Source organism: Oncorhynchus gorbuscha, linkage group LG01 (assembly GCF_021184085.1).
Source record: "Oncorhynchus gorbuscha isolate QuinsamMale2020 ecotype Even-year linkage group LG01, OgorEven_v1.0, whole genome shotgun sequence".
NCBI lineage: Eukaryota > Metazoa > Chordata > Actinopteri > Salmoniformes > Salmonidae > Oncorhynchus > Oncorhynchus gorbuscha.
This window is the reverse complement of record NC_060173.1, coordinates 60,609,260-60,636,225: the sequence shown is the minus strand read 5'-3', so window position 1 is coordinate 60,636,225 and position 26,966 is coordinate 60,609,260. Positions and strand designations below refer to the sequence as shown.

At 41.2% G+C, this 26,966-nt stretch overlaps 1 protein-coding gene across 1 annotated transcript in view; it reads right to left on the bottom strand.

The window, feature by feature from the left end:
* Positions 1 to 21,623, bottom strand: part of mrpl23 (mitochondrial ribosomal protein L23) — a 107,254-nt gene extending 85,631 nt beyond the window's left edge. The window contains exons 1-2 of the mRNA XM_046357931.1: positions 21,499 to 21,623; positions 804 to 927 (exon numbers count right to left, since the gene is read on the bottom strand). Of these exons, the coding sequence (XP_046213887.1) occupies positions 804 to 808 (5 nt within the window). The 5' untranslated portion in view covers positions 809 to 927; positions 21,499 to 21,623. The remainder of the gene's footprint in view (positions 1 to 803; positions 928 to 21,498) is intronic.
* Positions 21,624 to 26,966: the final 5,343 nt, after the last annotated feature.

Sequence of the window (26,966 nt, the reverse complement as noted above, 5' to 3'; positions counted from 1 at the left end):
GTCTGGGGCGGGAACCCGGTACATGAATGAATAGATTAGAAATAAGACCCTGCAAAGACTGGGATTGATGCTCCACTTGAAGCATCAATTTAAATTCAGTGGAGTCATTGGACTGTCTGATGGTCGAAGCAGCAGATGACTTGTGACCCACTTCTTGGACCGAGACAATGTCATTGTGGCAAGAAATGCAATGCCAATAAAACGATAGTGCATCTCTCAACTCTTTGTATCTACAGCTCTGGATGGTAATAGTCGTTCCCTATATATGCTTGATGTCCTGTTTAACTTGTGCGAACGTCAATGAACTGAGCTAGCATAGCAATAAAGCAAACACTCACAGTAAGAACAAGTTCCCCTTGAAAATAGATCTGACCCTGAATCAATAGTTTGGGGAAGCCACTACCTACTCAGTTCTGTTCTTCTCATCTCATGCTTAGTCAATCAGCACAGTACTGGGGTCAGAGAAACAACCTGAAGCCGATGGCTGCCATTCATTTCTTTAGGTTAGCACTCCATCTGGTGGCCAGGATGCAGACCAGCACTTGTTCTCTCCACCTCATGGAAATGGACTGGTGTAAGAAATAAAGTGAAGACTCTTAACACACCCGTCTAATGCTTTGAAATCTATGAGGGGACGGGGAACATGTACACTAAGTACAAAAGGAAGGGAAAGGGAATTAGGTTCTGAGCTGGGGTCTGATTATTAACCCTTCTCCCCCTCAGTGTGCCCTCATTCGTTTGGACTCACATTGAATTTACAACTCACAGTGCTGTCACATGTCATTAAAAAAAAACAGACTTACTCCATGGGGATTCTGAACTGCACTGTGTCTTGAGGCTGCTCCTTCCCCTGGTCGGACCAGAGTCAGGGAGAATGGCGGCCGGAAGATCCTCAGTTGGGGGTTCCCGATCTGGTACAGCGGGTATCTGTATGGAAAACAGGAGACTGGGTTTAAGGAGAGTCCAAGCACGCTTTCCCAGACCCCTACTCATGGACTAAATATAGATGATCAATGGAAAGTGTTTTTAGTCCAAGAACAGTTTTAATAATCTGGCTCTAGGAAACTTGAGCCAAACAGTTTACCATCAATGCTTATTTTACACTTTTTGTGGCTATAGCAATGCTTTTGGCCAACACAGTCTTCAGAACATTACAGATTAACAGTGAGAGTAGAAAGTGAGGAGGTGCAGTCAGTACAATATAGGGAAGGAGACTAAAGTCATTGGACCCATGTCAATGGGGTGCATTTCAATAGTCCTGGTCCTCCGCTCTTCTCCAGTCCTAGGTGCATGACAGGTGAAAATGTGTCAGATTCTCTAGCTTTCGAGTTAAAGAAAGTCTGTTCAATCAATTTTCCAATATCAATTAAAAACATATTCGTATCACAAGTCATTTTAACTAGCCAACTGTCCCTTAGCCCGATTACTCATCCACATCAAACTAGCTTTTCTTCTCCACAATGAATCTGGGTTTGCTGCTCGGTGGACATCTCTGAAGCCTCTGAGCATAAATCAATCCTGCTATAGGACTGATTGCGGCTAGCCTAAAGATTACGACCTTACAGTCAACATAAATACATGTTGTGCCATCTGTTGATGTAAGTAAAAAGGGCTTTATAAACACACTTGATTAATTGATTTTCCCTCATGCTATCAGCAGGTTACAGGAAGTTGATCCGGATGAAAAGTGTGCCCAAAGTAGACTGCCTGCTACTCAGGCCCAGATGCTAGGATATGAATATAATTGGTAGATTTGGATAGAAAACACCAAAGTTTCCAAAACTGTTAAAATAATATGAGTATTATACAGAACTGATTTTGCAGGCGAAAACCTGTGAAAAAAATCCATCCAGGAAGTGAGATTTTTTTATGTTTGTAGTTTTCTATTGCATGCCATTCCAGTATCCATTGACTTAGGACACTAATTGCACTTCCTATGGCTTCCACGAGATGTCAACAGTCTTTAGAAATTGTATTCTGAAAAATGGAGGGAGTAAGACCACTCTGAATGAGTGGACACTGTCGTGTCCCATGCGCACGAACGAGAGCGCACCTTTCTTGGTTACCTTTTATATTGGAGGACGTTATTGTCCGGTTGAAATATTATCGATTATTTAGGCTAAAAACAACCTGAGGATTGATTATAAACATTGTTCAAAATGTTTCGACGAACTTTACGGATACTATTTAGATTCTTCATCTGCCTGTTGTGACTGCGTTTGAGCCTGTGGATTACTGAACAAAACGGAGGTTTTTGGATATAAACAGGGACTTTATCGAACAAAACAAACATTTATTGAGTAAATGGGAGTCTTGTGAGTGCAACCATATGAAGATCTTCAAAGGTAAGTGATTAATTTGATTTCTATTTCTGACTTGTGTAACTCCTCTACTTGGCTGGTAACTGTTTGTAATGATTTGTCTGCTGGGCGCTGTTCTCACATAATCGCATGATATGCTTTCGCCGTGAAGCCTTTTAGAAATCTGACACAGTGGTTGGATTAACAAGAAATCAATATTTAAACCGATGTATAACACTTACAAGTTTAATTCATTTTTATAATGAGTATTTCTGTTTTTTTTTATTTGGCGTTCTGCAATGTCACTGGATGTTGTGCAGGTGGGACGCTACAGTCCCACATAACCTAGTGAGGTTAAGACCTTTTATTGCACTCACAATAGCACCTTTGGCAGCGATTACAGCTTCAAGTCTTATTTGGCATGATGCTACATGCTTGGCACACCTGTATCTGGGGTTACAGGTGTGCCAAGCCCTTCTTCTCTGCAGATCCTCTCAAACACTGTCAGGTTGGATGGGGGGGGATACTTTCAGGTCTCTCCAGAGATGTTCAATCTGGTTCAAGTCCAGGATCTGGCTGGGCCACTCAAGGACATTCAGAGACTTGTCCCAAAGCCACTCCTGCGTTGTCTTGGCTGTGTGCTTAGGTGAACCTTCGCCCCAGTCAGAGGTCATGAGCTCTCTGGAGCAGGTTTTCATCAAGGATATCTCTGTACTTTAGTCAGTTCATCTTTCCCTTGATCCCGACTCGTCTCCCAGTCCCTGCCGCTGAAAGACATCCCAACAGCATGATGCTGTTACCACCATGCCATTTACTGAGATGTGTCGTCCGTCTGGCCACTCCACTATCAATGCCTGATTGGTGGAGTACTGCATAGATGGTTGTCCTTCTGGAAAGTTCTCCCAACTCCACAGAGGAACTCCAGAGCTCTGTCAGAGTGACCATCGGGTTCTGGGTCACCTCCCTGACCAAGGCCCTTCTCCCCCGTTTGCTCAGTTTGGCCAGCTTTAGGAAGAGTCTTGGCCGTTCCAAATTTCTTCTATTTAAGAATGATGTAGGTGTCTGTGTTCTTGGGGACCTTCAATGATGCAGACATTTTTTTTGTACCCTTCCCCAGATCTGTGCCTTGTGGGACCTTATTTAGACAGGTGTGTGTGTCTTTCCAAACCATGTCCAATCAATTGAATTTACCACAGGTGGACTCCAATCAAGTTGTAGAAAAAGCTCAAGAATGATCAATGGAAACAGGATACACAAGCTCAATGTTGAGTCTCATAGCAAAGGGAGCATTCAAATTGCTATCAAGAAAATACAATTGTGTTCGTTGTCCATAGCTTATGGCTGCCCATAGCATAACCCCACCACTACATGTTCATAACATTGACATCAGCAAACCGCTCGCCCACACGACGCCATACATGTGTTCTGCCATCTTCCCGGTACAAATGAAACCAGAATTCATCCATGAAAATCACACTTCTCCAGCATGCCAGTGGCCATATAAAATGAGCATTTGCCCACTGAAAGCGATTACGACGTCGAACTGCCGGCAGGTCAAAACCCTGGTGAGGATGACAATCATGCAGATGAGCTTCCCTGAGACAGGTGCTGACAGTTTGGGCAGAAATTATTTGGTTGTGCAAACCAGTTTCATCAGCTGTCCGGGTGACTGGTCTCAAACAATCCTGCAGGTGAAGACGCCGGATGTGGAGGTCTTGGGTTGGCATGGTTACATGTGTTCTGCGGTTGTGAGGCCGGTTGGACATACTGCCAAATTCCCTAAAATAATGTTGGAGAAGGCTTGTTGTAAAGAAATGAACATTCAATTATCTGGCAACAGCGCTGGTGGACATTCCTGCAGTCAGTACTCCAATTACACATGCCCTCAAAACCTGAGACATCTGTAGTGTTGTGTGAAAAAAAGTGCACATTTTAGAGTGGCATTTTATTGTCCCCAACACAAGCTGCACCGGTGTAATGATCATGCGGTTTAATCAGCTTACTGATATGCAACTAGGGTTGCAAAAGGTCAGACATTTTTCATGGGAAGTTAAGCCTGGGAATTTGGGGAATTTCACTTAAAATTCATCAAAAAAGATAGCTTATAACAGTGAACCTTTTTTGTGGGATACACATAAGGCCATTCTAGGTCTTGTGGCATATTTTGGTTAAACAATCCCCAATTCAATGGAATTGCAACCCTCAGCATGCACAGTGCAATATTCCATCAAATGTGCAGTGGACTCTTCCATCAAATGTACATATGATTCTCAAGATCTTGCACACTAATGAGATGCTAAAGCCCACACTACTAAGCTGTCTGAGCCAAGGACTACATACTTTCTGGTAAATTGTGATTACAATCAAATCAAATTTTATGTCACATGTGCCGAATAGACATTACAGTGAAATGCTTACAAGCCCTTGACCAAAATGCAGTTTTATGAAAAAAACTAAAATGCCAATAATAGTTGGGGTGAATATATTTTCTAGGGCATACATGATTTTTTTAACTAGTAAATATTAGCCTACAGAAAAGTGTGTTCAAATAATTTCTAACTTGTTATCTTCTTATGGCTGCAGGGGCAGTATTGAGTAGCTTGGATGAAAGGTGCCCAGAGTAAACTGCCTGCTCTTTAGTCATAATTGCTAATATATGCATATTATTATTAGTATTGGATAGAAACCACTCTGAAGTTTCTAAAACTGTTTGAATTATGTCTGTGAGTATAACAGAACTCATATGGTAGGCAAAAATCTGAGAAGTTCCACTTCCTGTTTGGATTTGGATTTTGAGGCTGGTAGATTTTCAAACAAGCTCCCATTGAAATTACAGCGAGATATGGATGAGTTCTCACTTCCTACAGCTTCCACTAGATGTCAGCAGTCAATAGAACTTTGTTTGATGACTCTAATGTGAAGGGGGTCCGAAGGAGAAAGGAATGAGTAACCACTGCCATGAGGTGACCATGAGGTGACCATGAGGTGACCATGAGGTGACCATGCGAGTTCACGTGAGAGGCAGCTCCGTCGATGTAATTCTCCAGTTGGAAAGTTATTTGAGATGTATGTTAACAACATTCTTAAGATTGATTCAATACATCGTTTGACATGTTTCTACTGACTGTTACGGAACGTTTGGACATTTCGTCATAGTGGACGCGCTTTGTGACTTTGGAATTGTTTACCAAACACGCTAACTGGACATAAATAACGGACATTATTGAACAAATCAAGCATTTATTGTGGACCTGGCATTCCTAGGACCTCATTCTGATGAAGTTCATCAAAGGTAAGGAAACATTTATCATGTATTTTCTGGTTTCTGTTGACTCCAACATGGCGGCTAATTTTACTATTGTTCTGAGCGCCGTCTCAGATTATTGCTTGGGTTTCTTTTTCCATAAAGTTTTTTTTTTAAATCTGACACAGCGGTTGCATTAAGGAGAGGTATATCTATAATTCCATGTGTATAACTTGTATTATCATCTACATTTATGATGAGTATTTCTGTTGAATGATGTGGCTATGCAAAAATCACTGGATGTTTTTGGAACTAGTGAATGTAACGCGCCAATGTAAACTCAGATTTTCTGATATAAATATGAACTTTATCAAACAAAACATGCATGTATTGTGTTACATGAAGTCCTATGAGTGTCATCTGGTGAAGATTATCAAAAGGTTAGTGATTCATTTTCTCTATTTGTGTTTTTTCTCTCTCTTTGGCTGGTAAAATTGGCTGTGTATTTTAGTGAGTTGTTGGTGAGCTAACATAATCGTTTGTGGTGCTTTCCCCGTAAATCCTATTTGAAATTGGACACTGTGGTGGGATTAATAACAAGACTACCTTAAGAACTATATAAATTACATGCATGTTTGAGGAATTTTAATTATGAGATTTCTGTTATTTTGAATATGGCGCCCTGTACCATCACTGGTTGTTGTTATATCGCTCCCGGTAACGGGATCTCAGCCATAACAAGTTAACAATTTCTGCAAGTTGGGTTTTAGCTTGTGGGTTTAGCTTGCTTGAGCTTACTATCTGAGGAGTGTTCATTCACCTGTTTCCATACAGGTTTCATTTAAAAATATTTATCTAACAAAGGACTTGTTTAATCTAACTGCTTAACAATTTATCTGTACATGGAATTGTATTTGGGTTTATTTTAACAAATTTTTAAAAATCTTTACACGAAAATGCCACGTGCACTATTTGATGTGTGGAGACATTTCACTGCAACTAATGTAGAAGGAAATACTGTGCCAAATCATATGTGAAGAATGCAACAAAGATGCAGAATATTCTGGCCAAGTGCATAAAGTCCCTTCAGCACTCACAACAAGCAACCTCTGACAAAATTCCCTCTACTTCTTTGTGAGGTGAAAATTATGAATCTGACACCGTATTGATAGCGACAGCTCATAGTCCTACTGGAATCAGACATTTGTTTTTACTCAATGGAGGAACGTAGTCAGAGAAATGCTGATGAATGTTTGCTCGAGCTGTGTATGCAACTGATTAACCTCTGATGCTCACAGGCAATGTGTATTGGAAGAGATTTCTGAATGTTCTTCACCCAGCATACACCCCTCCAACCAGACATGCATTATCTACTAATTTGCTGGATGCAGAGTTCAACAGAGTTCAAGTAAATCATAGAGAAAACAGAATCTATTGCAATCATCTCTGATTGGTGGTCAAATGTTTGTGGGCAAGGAAAAATTAACTACATCATCTACACCCCTCATCCAGTATTCTACAAGAGCACAGACAAGGGACAACAGACACACCGGTCTCTACATTGCAGATGAGCTGAAGGCAGTCATCAATGACCTTGGACCACAGAAGGTACTTGCACTGGTGACAGAATATGATGCAAACATGAAGGCTGCTTGGTCTAAAGTTGAGTCCTACCCTTACATCACATCCATTGGCTGTGCTGCTCATGCATTGAATCTGCTCCTTAATGACGTCATGGCACTGAAAACAATGGATACACTCTACAAGAGAGCCAAGGAAATTGTTAGCTATTTGAAGGGTATAGCAGCAAAGTGAGAAGAACAAGACCATGACATTGAAGCTGCACAGCAACACCCATTGAGGTGGTGTTGTCATCATGTTTGACAGTCTCCTGGAGGGGAAGGAGTCTCTCCAAGAAATGGCCATATCAGTCTGCCAATATAGACAGCCTCAGTCTGCCAATATAGACAGCCTCATCAAGAGGATCCTCCTGGATGATGTATTTTGGGAGAGAGTGGTAAGCAGCATGAAACTCCTGAAACCTATAGCAGTAGTCATTGCGCGGATTGAGGGAGACAATGCCATCCTGTCTGATGGACTTTGCTTGCAGATGTAAGAGAAGATATCCGTGCTGTCCTGCCCACTTCACTGTTGCTACAAGCAGAGGAAACTGCAGTTCTGAAATACATCAAAAAGCATGAAGACTTCTGCCTGAAGCCCATACACTCCGCAGCGTACCCGTTGGACCCCAAGTATGCTGGCAAGAGCATCCTGTCTGGTGCAGAGCTCAACAAGGCTTATGGTGTCATCACTACTGTGTCTCACCACCTTGGGCCTGGATGAGGGCAAGGTTCTTGGCAGTCTGGCAAAGTACAATTCCAAGTAAGGGCTTTGGGATGGAGATGCAATATGGCAGTCGTGCCAACATATCTCATCAGCCACCTGGTGAAGGGACTTTGTGGATCTGAAGCTCTTTACCCCGTTGCCTTCATCATCCTCCAAATCCCAACAACATCAGTCACCTCAAAGCGCAACTGGTCCTTGTTTGGGAACACACACCAGAGCATGCAACAGGCTGACCAATACAACGGTTGAAAAATTGGTGGCCATCCGCCCAAATTTGAGGCTTTTTGAGCCCGACAACGAGCCATCGTTGACAGTGAAGAGGAGGCCTGAGAGTCAGACGTTCAAGGGGTGGACATTGAGGAGGTCCAGGGAGAAGACATGGAAGCCTGAGAGGAAGACAACCAAAGCTTCAGTTTCTATGCTATCATTTTATGTATGTTGAAAATATTTTTGGGAGATGTGATGGATCATTCAATACTCCCTTTTGTTGTTCAATGTATTCATCCCACGTGAAGAGTAAACTACTTTAATTAAAGTTCAATTCGTAACTAAATAGTTTAAAAATTATATTGGAAGGATTTAATCATGTCTACCTACCATAACGTAAAAGGTTTATGTTTCTGTCTCCATATGATACGGTAGATTAAAAAACAAGAGCTGGTGCACTGCCAGAAAAAATTGTTTGTGTGGAGGTGCAAACTAACGGCGAATAAACTATCAACATAAAGTCGCACACTCCATGCATAAACTCCCAGCAATTTAATGTGTTTGTACCAACACTTCGGCATCACTGGGCCTTTCTCAGGGTAATGTCATGAATACTTGAACCAGGTTATGAAAGCAAGCAGTGCAATTAGTGCAACCAATGACAATAGTGAGGGGTGTGTCAATGATTTAAGTTAATTCAAATGAATTAGTTAAACTGTTAAAAAAATAGTATGTGGCATATTAAATATATTAGGCTATTGTTATCATATAAAAACATCATGGACTATTGTACATCATATTAGCATCAATCAACATACATTATTGTTTCATTCAATTTCACATAATCATCTTTTGGTTCAACCTTAATGAGTAATGAGCATCGTCAACAGGGGGAACATATTAGGTGTACGCTAATAAGCTGTAGAAAGAAAATATGCATTTATAAGACTTGTTCATAAAATAAATAATTGTTCATAAGGGCCTGAGACCAAAGTCAATATTCAGACCACTAGGGGTCAATGTTTTTAGACAGAATATCCAGTAAGCCTCCCTTTGTAGTGGTAGGATCTCGATGTCACCTCCTCTCCTTGGTAGAGCAACATGCTCAATGCCTGTGTATTTGAGGGAGAAGTTGGAATGGTTCAATTCTACTATCTCCTCCCTCAAATACACTGCTCAAAAAAATTAAAGGGAACACTTAAAACAACACAATGTAACTCCAAGTCAATCACACTTCTGTGAAATCAAACTGTCCACTTAGGAAGCAACACTGATTGACAATGAATTTCACATGCTGTTGTGCAAAGAGGTAGCAGCAGGACCGCTACCTCTGCCTTTGTGGAAGAAGGAGCAGGAGGAGCATTGCCAGAGCCCTGCAACATGACCTGCAGCAGGCCACAAATGTACATGTGTCTGCTCAAACGGTCAGAAACAGACTCCATGAGGGTGGTATGAGGGCCCGACATCCACAAGTGGTCGTTGTGCTTACAGCCCAACACCGTGCAGGACGTTTGGCATTTGCCAGAGAACACTAAGATTGGCAAGTTCGCCACTGGTGCCCTGTGCTCTTCAGAGATGAAAGCAGGTTCACACTGAGCATGTGACAGACGTGACAGAGTCTGGAGACGCCGTGGAGAACATTCTGCTGCCTGCAACATCCTCCAGCATGACCGGTTTGGCGGTGGGTCAGTCATGGTGTGGGGTGGCAATTCTTTGGGGGGGCCACACAGCCCTCCATGTGCTCGCCAGAGGTAGTCTGACTGCCATTAGGTACCGAGATGAGATCCTCAGACCCCTTGTGAGGCCATATGCTGGTGCGGTTGGCCCTGGGTTCCTCCTAATGCAAGACAATGCTAGACCTCATGTGGCTGGAGTGTGTCAGCAGTTCCTGCAAGAGGAAGGCATTGATGCTATGGACTGGCCCGCCCGTTCCCCAGACCTGAATCCAATTGAGCACATCTGGGACATCATGTCTCGTTCCATCCACCAACATTGCACCACAGACTGTCCAGGAGTTGGCGGATGCTTTAGTCCAGGTCTGGGAGAAGATCCCTCAGGAGACCATCCGCCACCTCATCAGGAGCATGCCCAGACGTTGTAGGGAGGTCATACAGGCACGTGGAGGCCACACACACACACACACTACTGAGCCTCATTTTGACTTGTTTTAAGGACATTACATCAAAGTTGGATCAGCCTGTAGTGTGGTTTTCCACTTTAATTTTGAGTGAGACTCCAAATCCAGACCTCCATGGGTTGATACATTTGATTTCCATTGATAATTTTTTGGCTGATTGTGGTGTTACCACATTCAACTATGTAAAGAAAAAAGTACTAAATAAGAATATTTCATTCATTCAGATCTAGGATGTTTTATTTTAGTCTTCCCTTTATTTTTTTGAGCAGTGTTTGAAATATATATATGTGAAATTGAACGAAACAATAATATATGTTGATGCTAATATGATGTGCAATATTCCATTATGTTTCTATATGATAGCAATAGCATAATATATTTAAAATGCCATATACTAACAGTTTCACTAATTCATTTTTATTAATTTAACCTCTTGGATTTAGGGGGCGCTATTTTAATTTTTGGATGAAAAATGTTCCCGTTTAAAACAAGATATTTTGTCACGAAAAGATGCTCGACTATGCATATAATTGACAATTGACTTTGGAAAGAAGACACTGACGTTTCCAAAACTGCAAAGATATTGTCTGTGAGTGCCACAGAACTGATGTTACAGGCGAAACCCAGATAAAAATCCAACCAGGAAGTGCCGCATTTTTTGAAACCGCCTCATGCCAATGACTCCTTATATGGCTGTGAATGAGCTATGAATGAGCTTACGTTTTCCACGCATTCCCCAAGGTGTCTACAGCATTGTGACGTCTTTTTCGGCATTTCCATTGAAGAATGGCTGTAAGGGACCATATATGGCATGTGGTCACATGGTGTCTCCCGGAGAAAATCTTGCATAAAATACTGAGGTAGCCATTTTTCCAATCGCTTCTGAGAAACAAACTGCCTCAACGGATATATTATTGAATATATTTGTTAAAAACACCGTGAGGATGGATCCTAAACAGCGTTTGCCATGTTTCTGTCGATATTTTGTAGCTAATTTTGAAAAAAAGTTTGGCGTTATAGTTGTAGCATTTTCTTGGTCGATTTCTCAGCCAAGCATGATGAACAAACGGGAGCTTTGTTCTTTTTTTTAGCAAAAGGAACATTTGCTATCTTACTGGGAGTCTCCTGAGTGAAAGGATCTGAAGTTCTTCAAAGGTAAATGGATTTAATTTGGTTGCTTTTCTTATTTTCGTGAAAATGTTGCCTGCTGCCAGCAGAGCCTAGCATAGCTTATGCCATGATAAACTAACACAAATGCTTGTCTAGCGTTGGCTGTAACGCATATTTTGAAAATCTGAGATGACAGTGTTGTTATAAAAAGGCTAAGCTTGTGTTTGAATATATTTATTTCATTTGCGATTTTCATGAATAGGAAGATGCGTTATGCTAATGTCTTTGGGGCTATGGTTACGCTCCCGGATACGGGTTTGCTAGTCGAAAACCCGTATCATTATGACACACCCCTCACTATTGTCATCGGTTGCACTATTTGTCTACATTACCCTGAGAAAGGCACAGTGATGCCGAAAAGTTGGTAAATACCAATTCAATTGCTGTGAGTTTATACATGGTGTGTGCGACTTTCTTTAATTTGATAGTTTAGAGCCCATATGATATGGTAAAAAAACACAGCAAACAAAGAAGCGTCCCTTTTTCAGGACCCTGTCCTTCAAAGCTAATTCATAAAAATACAAATAGCTTCACAGATCTTCATTATAAAGGGTTTAAACACCATTTCCCATGCTTGCTCAATGAACCATAAACAATTCATGAACATGCACATGTGGAACGGTCGTTAAGACACTGACAGCTTACAGACGGCAGGCAATTAAGGTCACAGTTATGAAAACTTAGGACACTAAATAGGCCTTTCTATTGACTCTGAAAAACACCAAAAGAAAGATGCCCAGGGTCCCTGCTCATCTGCGTGAACGTGCCTTAGGCATGCTGCAAGGAGGCATGAGGACTGCAGATGTGACCAGGGCAATACATAGCAATGATCGTACTGTGCGACCTCGAAGACAGCGCTACATGGAGACAGGACGGACAGCTGATCGTCCTCACAGTGGCAGACCAAGTGTAACAACACCTGCACACGATCAGTACATCTGAACATCACACCTGCGGGACAGGTACAGGATGTCAACAACAACTGCCCGAGTTACACCAGGAAAGCACAATCCCTCCAGCAGTGTTCAGATTGTCCGCAATAGGCTAAGAGAAGCTGGACTGAGGGCTTGTAGGTCTGTTGTAAAGGCATGTCCTCACCAGACATCACCAGCAACAACATCGCCTATGGGCACAAACCCATCGTCGCTGGACCAGACAGGACTGGCAAAAAGTGCTCTTCACTGACGAGTCGCGGTTTTGTCTCACCAAGGTTAAATAGCGTTTATCGTCAAAGGAATGAGCGTTACCCCGAGGCCTGTACTCTGGAGCGGGATTGATTTGGAGGTGGAGGGTCAGTCTTGGTCTGTGGCGGTGTGTCATAGCATCATCGGACTGAGCTTGTTGTCATTGCAGGCAATCTCAACGCTGTGCGTTACAGGGAAGACATCCTCCTCCCTCATGTTGTACCCTTCCTGCAGGTTCATCCTGACATTACCCTCCAATATGACAACACCACCAGCCATACTGCTCGTTCTGTGAGGGATTTCCTGCAAGACGGGAATGTCAGTGTTCTGTCATGGCCAGCAAAGAGCCCGGATCTCAATCCCATTGAGCACGTCTGGGACCTGTTGGATCGGAGAGTGAGGGCTAGGGCCATTCCCCCCCAGAAATGTCCGGGAACTTGCCTTGGTGGAAGAGTGGGGTAACATCTCACTGCAATACTTAATGCAGCTGGTGGACACACAAGATACTGACTGTTACTTTAGATTTTGACTCCACCCCCTTTGTTCAGGGACACATTATTCCATTTCTGTTAAGTCACATGTCTGTGGAACTTGTTCAGTTTATGTCTCAGTTGTTGAATCTTGTTATGTCACACAAATATTTACACATGAAGTTTGCTGAAAATAAACACAGTTGACGGTGAGAGAACATTTATTTTTTTGATGAGTTTATATCCAATGCAAAAAACATCACATTTAAATGGTATTAATATTAATTCCCATATATTCCCGTGGAAAGTTTCTACCTCTGAATATTTCCCAAAATGTGCAACCCTATATGCAACACCTGTCAGGTGGATGGATTACCTTGGAAAATGAGAAATGCTCACCAACAGGGATGTAAACCAATTTGTGCACAACATTTGAGAGACCTACAGTCTTTGTACATATGGAAAAATTTGGGGATCTTTTATTTCAGCTCATGAAACCAACACTTCACATCCGTTTATATTTTTGTTCAGTATAGCTAACTATCCATTTAATTTGCGCTCACACTCAAAACACAATACCAACAGCAGAATTATAGTCAGTGTACAAAACATTAGGAAAACATTCTTAATATCAAATTGCAGCCCCTTTTGCCCTCAAAACAGCCTCAATTCTTTGAGGCATGAACACTACAAGGCGTCGAAAGCGTTCCACAGGGATGCCGGCCCATGTTGACTCCAATTCTTCCCACAGTTGTGTCAAGTTGGCTGGATGTCCTTTGGGTGGTGGACCATTCTTGATACACATGGGAAACAGTTTATCGTTGCAGTTCTTGACACACTCTAACCGGTGCACCTGGCACTTAATACCACACCCAGTTCAAAGGCACTTAATTCTTTTGTCTTGCCCATTCACCCTTTGAATGGCACACATACACAATCCATGTCTCAATTGTCTCAAGGCTTAACAGTCCTTCTTTAACCCGTCTCTCCCTATTCATCTACGCTGATTGAAGTGGATTTAACAAGTGAAATCAATAAGGGATCATATCTTTCACCTGGTCAGTCTGTCATGGAAATAGCAGGTGTTCCTTATGTTTTAAATACTCAGGGTATCTGAGAAATACTTATAGTATTACAAATGTAGCTGCACACAACAACAAAGTCTATATCCGCATGGGAAGTAGATGGTTAGAATAAAAATCACCTAAACAAACTGCACTATCAATTTAGGAGTCTACAATCTCACCATGTTGAACCTGCAGATCGATGTGCCTCGCAGAGTGGAGTCTGACATACGCAACGGCACCATGTAATGCACCCTGGACTGAAGAGGCAGACACAAAGGAGAAATGTGGTGGGCCCTCTTAAAATTACACATTTCTAAAAAGGTAGGAATATCACAAAAATATGATCAACGGTTTATCTGAGAGAAGAAAAGCTCTCGCATTAGGACATCGCCAGTATTGAAATCTGACATGCATGATAGACGTTTTCGCAATCTCCTCGAGCGTGGTTGACGACAAGCTATATTGAATACATTCCGTTGATCAAAGGGTCGTGAAATGTTCATATAGACGTAAAGGGGAACCAATAGTATTGATTCAGGTAGGAAAAATAAGAATAAAAAATAAGAATTTGGAGTTGCAAGGTTTTCATCCAACCGCGACAGTATAATCATATAAATCTATGTAATTGAAGTGATTTGGTCAAATGTAAGTTACTTTCTTCAGAAATTACTTGAGTAAGAATACAGCCCACCGTAGCACATTAATACCCACCTATTGTAACGGTTTTCATGTGGTGAAGGAGAGTCGGACCAAAACGCAGCGTGTAGATTGTGATCCATGTTTAATGAACAAAACGTAACACGAATCTAAAATACAAACACTACAAAACAAAGAACGTAACGAAAACCGAAACAGCCTATTCTAGTGTAAACTAACACAGACAGGAACAAGGACACTAAGGACAATCACCAACAACACAACCAAAGAATATGGCTGCCTAAATATGGTTCCCAATCAGAGACAACGATAAACACCTGCCTCTGATTGAGAACCTCTCCAGACAGCCATACTGTTCCTAGGCCGTCATTGAAAATAAGAATTTGTTCTTAACTGACTTGCCTAGTTAAATAAAGGTAAAAAAATAAATAAAAAATACTGCCCCTGCAGCCATAAGAAGTTAATGCAGCCGGTGGCCATACCAGATACAGACTGTTACTTTTAATTTAACCCCCTCTTTGTTCAGGGACACATTATTCCATTTCTGTTAGTCACATGTCTGTGGAACTTCTTCAGGTTGTGTGTCAGTTGTTGAATCTTTTTATGTTCATACAAATATTTACACATTAAGTTATCTGAAAATAAACGCAGTTGACAGTGAGAGGACGTTTCTTTTTTTGCTGAGTTTATAACATTCGATTGGTTGCAAGAATTTTGCATAATCATTTTTAATGAAAAAGTTTTGAATCCTGCGTTGTTTTGGGTATCACTTCATTAACCATGTGCCATGGAATCGGTACATTGAAAATCTCCTCCCAACTATTTTTCAGCCTGTATGGCGCAGCTGTCAATTTTGGGGTCCTTAAATGAAACAAGTATACAATACCGCTCAAAAGTGTGGGGTCACTTAGAAGTGTACTTGTTCTTGAAAGAAAAGCAATCGTTATTGCGTTGGACTAGTTAACTGTAAGGTTGCAAGATTGGTACCCCCGAGCTGACAAGGTGAAAATCTGTTGTTCTGCCCCTGAACAAGGCAGTTAACCCACCGTCCCGAGGCCGTCATTGAAAATAAGAATATGTTCTTAACCTCTTGCTCCTACCCGACACGCAGGCGTCCCATCTAGACATCTGGAAATGCAAATGCGCTACGCTAAATGCTAATAGCACTCGTTAAAACTCAAACGTTCATTAAAATACACATGCAGGGTACTGAATTAAAGCTACACTCGTTGTGAATCCAGGCAACAAGTCAAAATTTTAAAATGCTTTTCGGCGAAAGCATGAGAAGCTATTATCTGATAGCATGTAACACCCCAAAAGACCCGCAGGGGACGTAAACAAAATAATTAGCATAGTCGGCGCTACACAAAACGCACAAATAAAATATAAAACATTCATTACCTTTGACCATCTTCTTTGTTGGCACTCCTAGATGTCCCATAAACATCACTATTGGGTCTTTTTTTCGATTAAAATCGGTCCATATATAGCCTAGATATCGATCTATGAAGACTGTGTGATCAAGAAAAAAAATAGCGTTTTATAACGTAACGTCATTTTTTTTATTAAAAAAGTTGACGATAAACTTTCACAAAACACTTCAAAATACTTTTGTAATGCAACTTTAGGTATTGCAACCTCGGCCCCATTTAATGTGGTTCACATTAACAATGGGTTGAAGTGGCGCATGGATATATTTTCCCATTTTCAGTGATCAGATTTTCCTGCACTTTTCGATGAAACGCACGTTCTGTTATAGTCACAGCCGTGATTTAACCAGTTTTATAAACGTCTGAGTGTTTTCTATCCACACATACTAATCATATGCATATACTATATTCCTGGCATGAGAAGCAGGGCGCTGAAATGTTGCGCGATTTTGAACAGAATGTTCGAAAAAGTAGGGGGTAGGAGTAACAGGTTAACTGACTTGCCTCGTTAAATAAAAGTATTAAAAAATTTAAAAAATAATAATAATAAATAAAAATTGCAAATAATCATTTTACAAATAAAAATAATGTAAAAAAAATACAATCGGCACATCGGCGACCAAAAATACCGATTTCCGATTGTTATGAAAACTTGAAATCGGCCCTAATTAAATCGGCCATTCTGATTAAATCGGTCGACCTCTAGTCTCAACATCAACAGTGAAGAGGTGACTCGGATGCTGGCCTTCTAGGCAGAGTTCCTCTGTCCAGTGTGTGTTCTTTTGCCCATCTTCATCTTTTATTTGTATTGGCCAGTCTGAGATATGGCTTTTTCTTTGCAACTCTGCCTAGAAGGCCAGCATCCGAGTCGCCTGTACACTGTTGATGTTGAGACTGGTGTTTTGCGGGTACAATTTAATGAAGCTGCCAGTTGAGGACTTGTGAGCCATCTGTTTATCATTATTCACTTTGAACTGGACTGTGTGTTTACAGGCAGGATCAACAGCTCAACGTTAGATCACTAGAACACATTCACCAAAAAAAACACCTGAATTGATTTCTGCAAAAATGTAAATACCACTTGAGTCCTCCTACATTTGGGAACTTTGTGGTCCTATTTATCAAACAACCATGAAAAAGGTAGGCTCTCTCTCCCTCAGTTGCCTATGCGCATCAACAAGATCAACAACTAATGCTAGCCAGAACAAGATGCACTAATATCTAACGAGGGAACATTATTAGATCAACACAATCAAACTTTGAGAGAGTTGGACGTCAAAATTGCACTGGAAAATGATGGGCATTAGTAACCTTCTGGTCTTTGCTCGTCCCAATCCACGTTTTGACAACTGAATGGAAACTTGCCTGTCTGCCCGCCCATTTGATCGATGCCAAATACATTTGATTGACAACTAAGACATATGCTCAAGTTCAGAATCACTAGCTAGCAAAGTGATTCACATTTCTTGCTAGCTAAACAAATGTCCCCTGTAGCTCTAGCTGTAGCCACCAAAAACAATGACTCCTCCAATGACATGACATCCTCCCAGCAACTAGCTAGCCAACGCTAGCTTGCAAAAAAAAATAGCTACATAAAAAGGATACGCTAGCCCAGAGTTGTCAAACTCAAATCAGTGCACAGGGGCCACATTGAAAAAAATTACAAATTTGCAGGCCAAACATAGATGCATGCTTTTTTTGTAAAAAGGCATAGGCTGCGACACAAACTGACATTGTATTATTTGAAAATGATGACCCTTTATAATATCCACTTATGTACATAGGATGTTCTATATAATATATTAAAACAAAAGAGATACAGTGCAGTTGGAGAGTATTCAGACCCCTTGACTATTACAAATAAACAGAAATATCATATTTACATAAGTATTCAGACCCTTTGCAATGAGACTCGAAACTGAGATCAGGTGCATCCCGTTTCCATTCATCATCCTTGAAATGTTTCTACAACTTGGTTGGAGTCTACCCGTGGTAAGTTAAATTGATTCAACATGATTTGGAAAGGCACACACCTGTCTATATAAGGTCCCACAGTTGACAGTGTATGTCAGAGCAAAAAAAACAAGCCATATGGTCAAAGCAATTGTCCGTAGAGCTCCGAGGTAGGATTGTGTCGAGGCACAGATCTGGGAAAGGGTACAAAAAAAAATGTCTGCAGCATTGAAGGTCAACAAAAACAGTGGCCACCGTCATTCTTAAATGGAAGAAGTCTGGAACCACCAAGACTCTTCATAGAATTGGCCGCCCAGCCAAACTGAGCAATCGGGGCAGAAGCGCCTGGTCAGGAAGGTGACTAAGAACCCGATCACTCTGACAGAGCTCCAAAGTTCCTCTGTGGAGATGGGAGAACCTTCCAGAAGGACAACCATCTCTGCAGCACTCCACCAATCAGGCCTATATGATAGAGTGGCCAGTAAAAGGCACATGACAGCCCGCTTGGAGTTTACTTGAGACCAAGATTGAACTCTTTGGCCTGAATGCCAAGGGTCACATCTGGAGGAAACCCGGCACCATCCCTACGGTGAAGCACAAGAGTGGCAGCATCATGCATGTTTTTCAGCGACAGAAACTGGGATCGAAGGAAAGATGAACCGATCAAAGTACAGAGAGATCCTTGATGAAAACCTGCTCCAGAGCACTTGTAACGGATGTGAAACGGCTAGCTTAGTTAGCGGTGTGCGCTAAATAGCGTTTCAATCGGTTACGTCACTTGCTCTGAGACGTTGAAGTAGTAGTTCCCCTTGCTCTGCAAGGGCCGCGGCTTTTGTGGAGCGATGGGTAACGATGCTTCGAGGGTGACTGTTGTCGATGTGTGCAGAGGGTCCCTGGTTCGCGCCCGGGTATGGGCGAGGGGACGGACGTAAAGTTATACTGTTACATTGATGCTGTTGACCCGGATTACTGGTTGCTGCAGAAAAAGGAGGAAGGTCAAAAGGGGGGTGAGTGTAACGGATGTGAAACGGCTAGCTTAGTTAGCGGTGTGCGCTAAATAGCGTTTCAATCGGTTACGTCACTTGCTCTGAGACCTTGAAGTAGTAGTTCCCCTTGCTCTGCAAGGGCCGCGGCTTTTGTGGAGCGATGGGTAACGATGCTTCGAGGGTGACTGTTGTCGATGTGTGCAGAGGGTCCCTGGTTCGCGCCCCGGGTATGGGCGAGGGGACGGACGTAAAGTTATACTGTTACACACTCACGACCTCACACTGAGGCGAAGGTTCACCTTCCAACAGGACAACGGCCCAAAACACACAGCCAAGACAACGCGGGAGTGGATTCGGGACAAGTCATTGAATGTCCTTGGGTGGCCCAACAAGAGCCCGGACTTGAACCCGATTGAACATCTCTGGAGAGACCTGAAAATAACTGTGCAACAATGCTCCCCATCCAACCTGACAGAGATTGAGAGGATCTGCAGGGAACCTCCTCAAATACAGGTGTGCCAAGCTTGTAGCATCAAACCAAAGAAGACTCCAGGCTGTAATCGCTGCCAATGGAGCTTCAACAAAGCATCGAGTAAAAGGTCTGAATACCTATGTAAATGTTATTTCAGTTAGTTGTTTCTAAAAACCTGTTTCTGCTTTGTCATTATGGGTAGATTGAGGGGGGGAAACTATTTAATTCCATTTTAGAATAAGGCTGTAACATAATAAAATGTGGAAAAACTCATGAGTTCTGAATACTTTCCCAATGCACTGTATACTTGCTTGTGACTTGTAGTGCAGCACATCATGGGCGATATGGTAGCTGGCCAAAATGAATTGACAACACAAATCATTGCACGGGCCAAATAGAAAAGTATAGCATCATGCCTTGAGCACAGACAGAACAATGAGACAGACATTTCACCGGATGTATAAATGTGAAGCATTCGCTTAGTGTTTCCACTCACTACCAAATACTGTAGCGAGAAGAAGTCCACTGGCAGGCACCATGAGAAGATGGAACGAGATGGATTTTGGCTGACATTTTCTCAAAGATGAAACTTTTGATCTCAATACAGTTTTCTGTTCCCAAAACTAGAATCTGTTATGAACAGAGTGGACTAAGTTTTGTAGACTTTACCTTTTGCAAAAGTGTATATAATCTGTTGTTTATGCTGCAGAGGCAAATTGAGTCATTGCACATGCGCACTTCTGAAGAGGCGTCCCCGAACGGAAATATGCGGACATCTGCTAGAACGGGCCAATAGGATCTCGCTAGCACGTGCTTGGCTCTGCCCACCTCCTTGCTTGTCCCGCCCACTGACTAATTTGTTCCAATTGGAAACGAGAGGCTGTGGTCTATCTTGGTTTAGTAATACAAATCTTTGCCTTGAGTTTAACACGTCCGCTAGCCTATTAGCCACGTTATGACAGACTTGTGATCATTGCACTTGCTAGTTTGATTGTATTGACATTCCCAGACTTTTTTTTTCTTCAGAATATTGAGTCATTGAAACAGTGCATCCCGAATGGGTGGTGCTGCTGCAAACAATGTACCAGGCCATCTCTGATACAACCTGAGAGCAATATTTTTTGGACTGCCAAGAAATGTATTGGTGAAATATATGAATCATGCATTGAACAGCATCCATCTATTCTGCCAACAACGCCTTACTGTACATGTGTATTTAAAATGTAACCTTTCTTTACCTAGGTAAGTTAGTTAAGAACTAATTCTCATTTTCAATGATGGTCTAAGAACAGTGGGTTAACTGCCTTGTTCAGGGGCAGAACGACAGATTTGTACCTTGTCAGCTCGGAGATTCCGGGCCAGCAACACTTCGGTTACTGGCCCAACGCTCTAATCACTAGGCTACCTGCCGCACATCATGGATTTTTTGTCAAATATTATTTATTTTTAAAACCTCTTATAAAGTTGGTTTTGTAGCATAAACTGGGAATTTTATACTATTGACTGGCATGAGTGTCTTAATATACTCAAAGCAGTTAACGCTGTCAGTTCCACTTTAACTCGTGGAGTTGAGGTTAATCAGCAAAGAACACACTGTTTGACAAGTAAGCAACTAACTAGCTAAAGAAATATAGTTAGTTGGAAAGATAGCTTTCTTGATCTACAGAAAACGAAACTAACGTTACTTGCCTCTGTCTATGGTATTTTTACAACAATAACTGGCGATTTGGCTAGCTACGGTATTAGATACCTTTACAGTTACGGCAGCTAACTATCTAGCCTACATCTAAAGATAACGTTTGCTACGTGAGCAGACTGATTTTTCTGAAGGCGACTTGAAGAACAGTGCCATTATATATAATAACTGCAACTTACATTAATCTTCTTGCCATGGTTGTAGCCCCGTGTTTTGATAAATAAACTGGCTGTGTGTGTTATATTTTCAAGGACTTCCTAAAAGCTTCTCCACAGCGACAATAAAGAAGTACTTCCGGGTCACGTAATATCGAAAATGTTCAAAGTAAAAGTCCCCAATTTAAAAGTAGAAAAGTTGAATTAATCTGTATTTATTCATGATCTATACAGTACCTGTCAAAAGTTTCGACACACCTACTTATTCAAGAGTTTCTTTATTTTACTATTTTCTACATTGAAGATTAATAGTGAATAAGTCAACACTATGAAATAATACATATGGAATCATGTAGTAACCAAAAAATGCTAAACAAATCCAAATATATGTTATATTTGAGATTCTTCAAAGTAGCCACTCTTACATTGATGATAGCTTTGCACAAGCATGGCAGTCTATCAACCAGCTTCATGAGGTGGTAACCTGGAATGCATTTCAGTTAACAGGTGTGCCATGTTACAAGTTAATGTGTGGAATTTCTTTCCTTCTTAATATGCTTGAGCCAATCAGTTGTGTTGTGACAAGGTAGGGGTGGTATAAATAAGATAGCACTATTTGGTAAAAGTCCAAGTCCATATTATAGCAAGAACAGCTCAGATAAGCAAAGAGAAACAACACTCCATCATTACTTTAAGACATGAAGGTCAGTCAATGGCAGAAAATGTCTAAAACTTTGAAAGTTTCTTCAAGTGCTGTCACAAAAACCATCAAGCGCTATGATAAAACTGGCTCTCATGAGGACCACCACAGGAAAGGAAGACCCAGAGTTACCTCTGCCGCAGAGGATAAGTTAATTCGAGTTACCAGCCTCAGAAATTGCAGCCCAAATAAATGCTTCACAGAGTTCAAGTAACAGACACATCTTAAAATCAACTGTTCAGAGGAGACTGCATGAATCTGGTCTTCATGGTTGAACTGCTGCAAAGAAACCACTACTAAAGGACACCAAAAATAAGAAACTTTCTTGGGCCAAGAAACACAAGCAATGGACATTAGACTGGTGTTAATCTGCCCTTTGGTCTGATTTTAGAATTTTGGTTCCAACCGCCGTGTCTTTGTGAGATGCAGAGTAGGTGAACGGATGATCTCCGCATGTGTGGTTCCCACCGTGAAGCACGGAGGAGGAGGTGTGATGGTGTGGGGGTGCTTTGCTGGTGACACTGTCTGTGATTTATTTAGATTTCAAGGCACACTTAACCAGCATGGTTACCACAGCATTCTGCAGCGATACGCCATCCCATCTGGTTTGCACTTAGTGTGACTATCATTTGCTTTTCAACAGGGCAATGACCGAACACACCTCCAGGATGTCTAAGGCCTATTTGAAGAAGAAGCAGAGTGATGGAGTGCTGCATCAGACGACCTGGCCTCCACAATCACCCCACCTCAACCCGATAGAGATGGTTTGGGATGAGTTGGACCACAGATTCCTTCAAGACTGTTGGAAAAGCATTCCAGGTGAAGCTAGTTGAGAGAGTGCTAAGTGTGTGCAAAGATGTCATCAAAGGGTGGCGACCTTGAAGAATGTCAAATATAAAATATTTTTTGATTTTTGATTTTTATAAAAGTTTGGGGTCACTTACAAATGTCCTTATTTTTTAAAGAAAAACAGACTAGAAGGCCAGCATCCCGGAGTCGACAGTTGAGGACTTCTGAGGCATCTGTTTTTCAAACTAGACACTCTAATGTACTTGTCCTCTTGCTCAGCTGTGCACCAGGGCCTCACACTCCTCTTTATATTCTGGTTAGAATCAGTTTGTGCTGTTCTGTGAAGGGAGTAGAACACAGCATTGTACCATATCTTCAGTTTCTTGGCAATTTCTCACATGGGATAGCCTTCATGTCTCAAAACAAGAATAGACTGACGAGTTTCAGAAAAAAGGTTTTTGTTTCTGGCCATTTTGAGCCTGTAATCGAACCTACAAATGCTGATCCCCTTTTTCCTACAAACATAACGATGGCTATTATGGCTAAACAGTTATATTTTTGTTTCTTCAGACCAGTGGACATTTCTCCAAAAAGTACCATCTTTGTCCCCATGTGCAGTTTGCAAACCGTAGTCTGGCTTTTTTATGGTGGTTAGGAGCAGTGGCTTCTTCCTTGCTGAGCGGCTTCTTCCTTGCTGAGCGGCCTCTCAGGTTATGTTGATATAGGACTTGTTTTACTGTGGATATAGATACTTTTGTACCTGTTTCCTCCAGCATCTTCACAAGGTCCTTTGCTGTTGTTCTGGGATTGATTTGCACTTTTTACACCAAAGTATGTTCATCTCTAGGAGACAGAACTTGTCTCATTCCTGAGTGGTATGATGGCTGCGTGGTCCCATGGTGTTTATACTTGCATACTATTGTTTGTAAAGATGAACGTGGTACCTTCAGGCATTTGGAAATTGCTCTCAAGGATGAACCAGACTTGTGAAGGTCTACCATTTTTTTTTCTGAAGTCTTGGCTGATTTTTTTTATTTTCTCATGTCAAGCAAAGAGGCACTGAGTTTGAAGGTAGACCTTAGTAATACATCCACAAGTTGGCTCAAATTATGTCAATTAGCCTACCAGAAACTTCTAAAGCCATGACATAATTTTCTGGAAATTTCCAAGCTGTTTAAAGGCACAGTCAATTCAGTGTATGTAAACTTCTGACCCACTGGAATTGTGATACAGTGAATTATAAGTAAAATAATCTGTCTGTAAACAATTGTTGGAAAAGTACTTGTGTCATGCACAAAGTAGATGTCCCAACCAACTTGCCAAAACTATAGTTTGTTAACAAGAAATTTGTGGAGTGGTTGAACAACGAGTTTTAATGACTCCAACCTAAGTGTATGTAATCTTCCGACGTCAACTGTCAGTAGACAATCCAGCTACAATATTAATTTACAATATGAACAATGTCTACACTGTATTTAGTTCAATTTGATGTTATTTTAATGGACAAAAAAAATGCTTTTCTTTCCAAAACAAGGACAATTGTAGGTGACCCCAAACTTTTGAACGGTAGTTTAAATATATATATATATTGTGGTATCCTAGGAGGTCTACCCCGGGGGATGGTAATAGAGGGGAGGTACGTGAGGCGACGTTGGCTCCCTCTGCTGGACACACCACGAAGGAGAACGGGGAGAGACCGACACCCAACTAAAGTAAAAAAGAAGGACCAAGCCAAACCTAAGGGATTTTCGTTGTTATTTTTGTTGTTATGTTTGTGTATGTTATGTGTCTTAGTAAAGTTGTTTTTACAGACTAAAGCCTCCCTGTCTCTGTATCAATCTCTCCACTCTCAACCCAACACCCCATGGTTTACCACAATATATATGTATTGTATAATTAACAATTATTAATATTTTCTCATATATAAGTGACATTTGCATTACATTTAGGTTCAAAACGTTTTGCCAAATAAATGCCCCAATGCAATACACTGTATATGAAATACATATTGGCTTATAGAGAGCTGTTCACTGACAGATTTACCATGCGTTCCTGACCGTAGGCAATGCCTTGTTATGGGCTACACACAATCAAAGCTAGGCTATAAAAAAAAGCTATTGATCCTCTGTGGCTAAATTATAGGCCTACTGCTGGTGTAGTATTCAGATTTATTTGATTTATTTCTGAACAGATTGCTTTGGCAAATTTATTTCAATTTATCAGTGGTGCTACAGCACCACCAACACCCTTCCCATGACCATGATTCTATAAGGAAATAAATGATTAAGTACAATGCTGGAAGGATGGTAGTTGCAGGCTCATGTCTATCAAAGCAGAGAGAGGGAAAGAGATCATACCAAGTGAATCTCATTCTGATAGAGATACTGGCATGCTTCTCTCTCGCACCACAGCAACTAAAGGAGTTGGTCCCCAGCCTAAAATGTTGTGCAAATCATAAACTCGGGCTGGCCCAACCCGAGTCAATTCTAGGAATGTCAGGCACGGACTGAAAATCTACATTTTCACATAAGGCTACGTTTATTTTAGGTGGCAAGATAATTACAGAGGAGGCAACTCGAATGAACTGTGATTGCTTTTATTCCCATTTTTACATTGCAAACCGTGAAAACGTGGTTTCATGCCACGAGAGGTACCGGATCCTGTTCCAGCAAGATCCTGCTCAAATGAAGCACTGACATATATTTTGTCTTGCTGATTCACCCTCTGAATGGCACACATACACAATCCATGTCTCAATTGTTTCAAGGCTTTAAAAATCCTTCTTTAACCTGTCTCATCCCCTTCATCTACACTGATTGAAGTGGATTTAACAAGTGACATTAAAAAGGGATCAGAGCTGGCGTTTTCCCGAGATGGTCAATAATATCAAATGCTGCACTGAAATCTCACAGTGCATCTCCCACAATCTTCTTATTATCAATTTCTTTCAACCAATCATCAGTCATTTGTGTCAGTGCAGTACATGTTGATTGCCCTTCTCTATAAGCATGCTGAAAGTTTGTTGTCAATTTGTTTACAGAGAAATAGCATTGTATTTGGTCAAACACAATGTTTTTCCAACAGTTTGCTAAGAGCTGGAAATAAGCTTATATGTCTGCTGTTAGAACCAGTAAAGACTGCTTTACAACTCTTGGGTAGTGGAATTACTTTGGCTTCACTCCAGGCCAAGGGGAAAAAGACTTTCCTCTAGGCTCAGATTAAAGATATGACAGATAGGAGTGGCTATAGAGTCAGCTACCATCCTCAGTTGCTTTCCATCTAAGTTGTCAATGTCATGAGGTTTGTCATTATTGATCAATAACAATCATTTTTTCATTACTAGTTTTTTTATGCATGAATATGATTGCTCACTGTTCGTTGTTGGCTTTTCCTGCCTAAATTTTCCCACTTTGCCAATGAAATAATAATTCAAATAATTGGCAACATCAAATTGTTTTGTGATGAATAGGCCATCTTGATTTGATGAAATATGGAGTTGAATTTGTCTTTCTGGCCATAATTTATTTTAAACGTTTTTTTTTCCATCATTCATTGATCTTGGCTTCATAATACAGTTTCTTCTTTTTTGTTGTTGCGTTTAGTCACAAAATGTCTCAATTTGCAGTAAGTCAGCCAGTGCAGCCAGACTTATTAGCCACTCCCTTTGCCCATCTCTTTCAACCATACAGTTTTCCAATTCCTCATCAATCCATGGAGCCTTAACAGTTCCAACAGTCAGTTTCTTAACAGGTGCATGTTTATCAATAATTGGTAGAAGCAATTTCATAAATTCATCAAGTGCAGCAAATGGATGCCCCTCATTAATCACATCAGACAAACAAATATTTTTTAACATCATCCACATAAGAGTCACAGCAAAATACTTTGTATGATCTCTTGTACACTATTTTGTAATCACTGCATCCGATGGGTACGGATACAGCTTTAGAACACAGTTATACAGTATTATTCAAAATGTGACATGTTTGTATGTAGCTTGGCA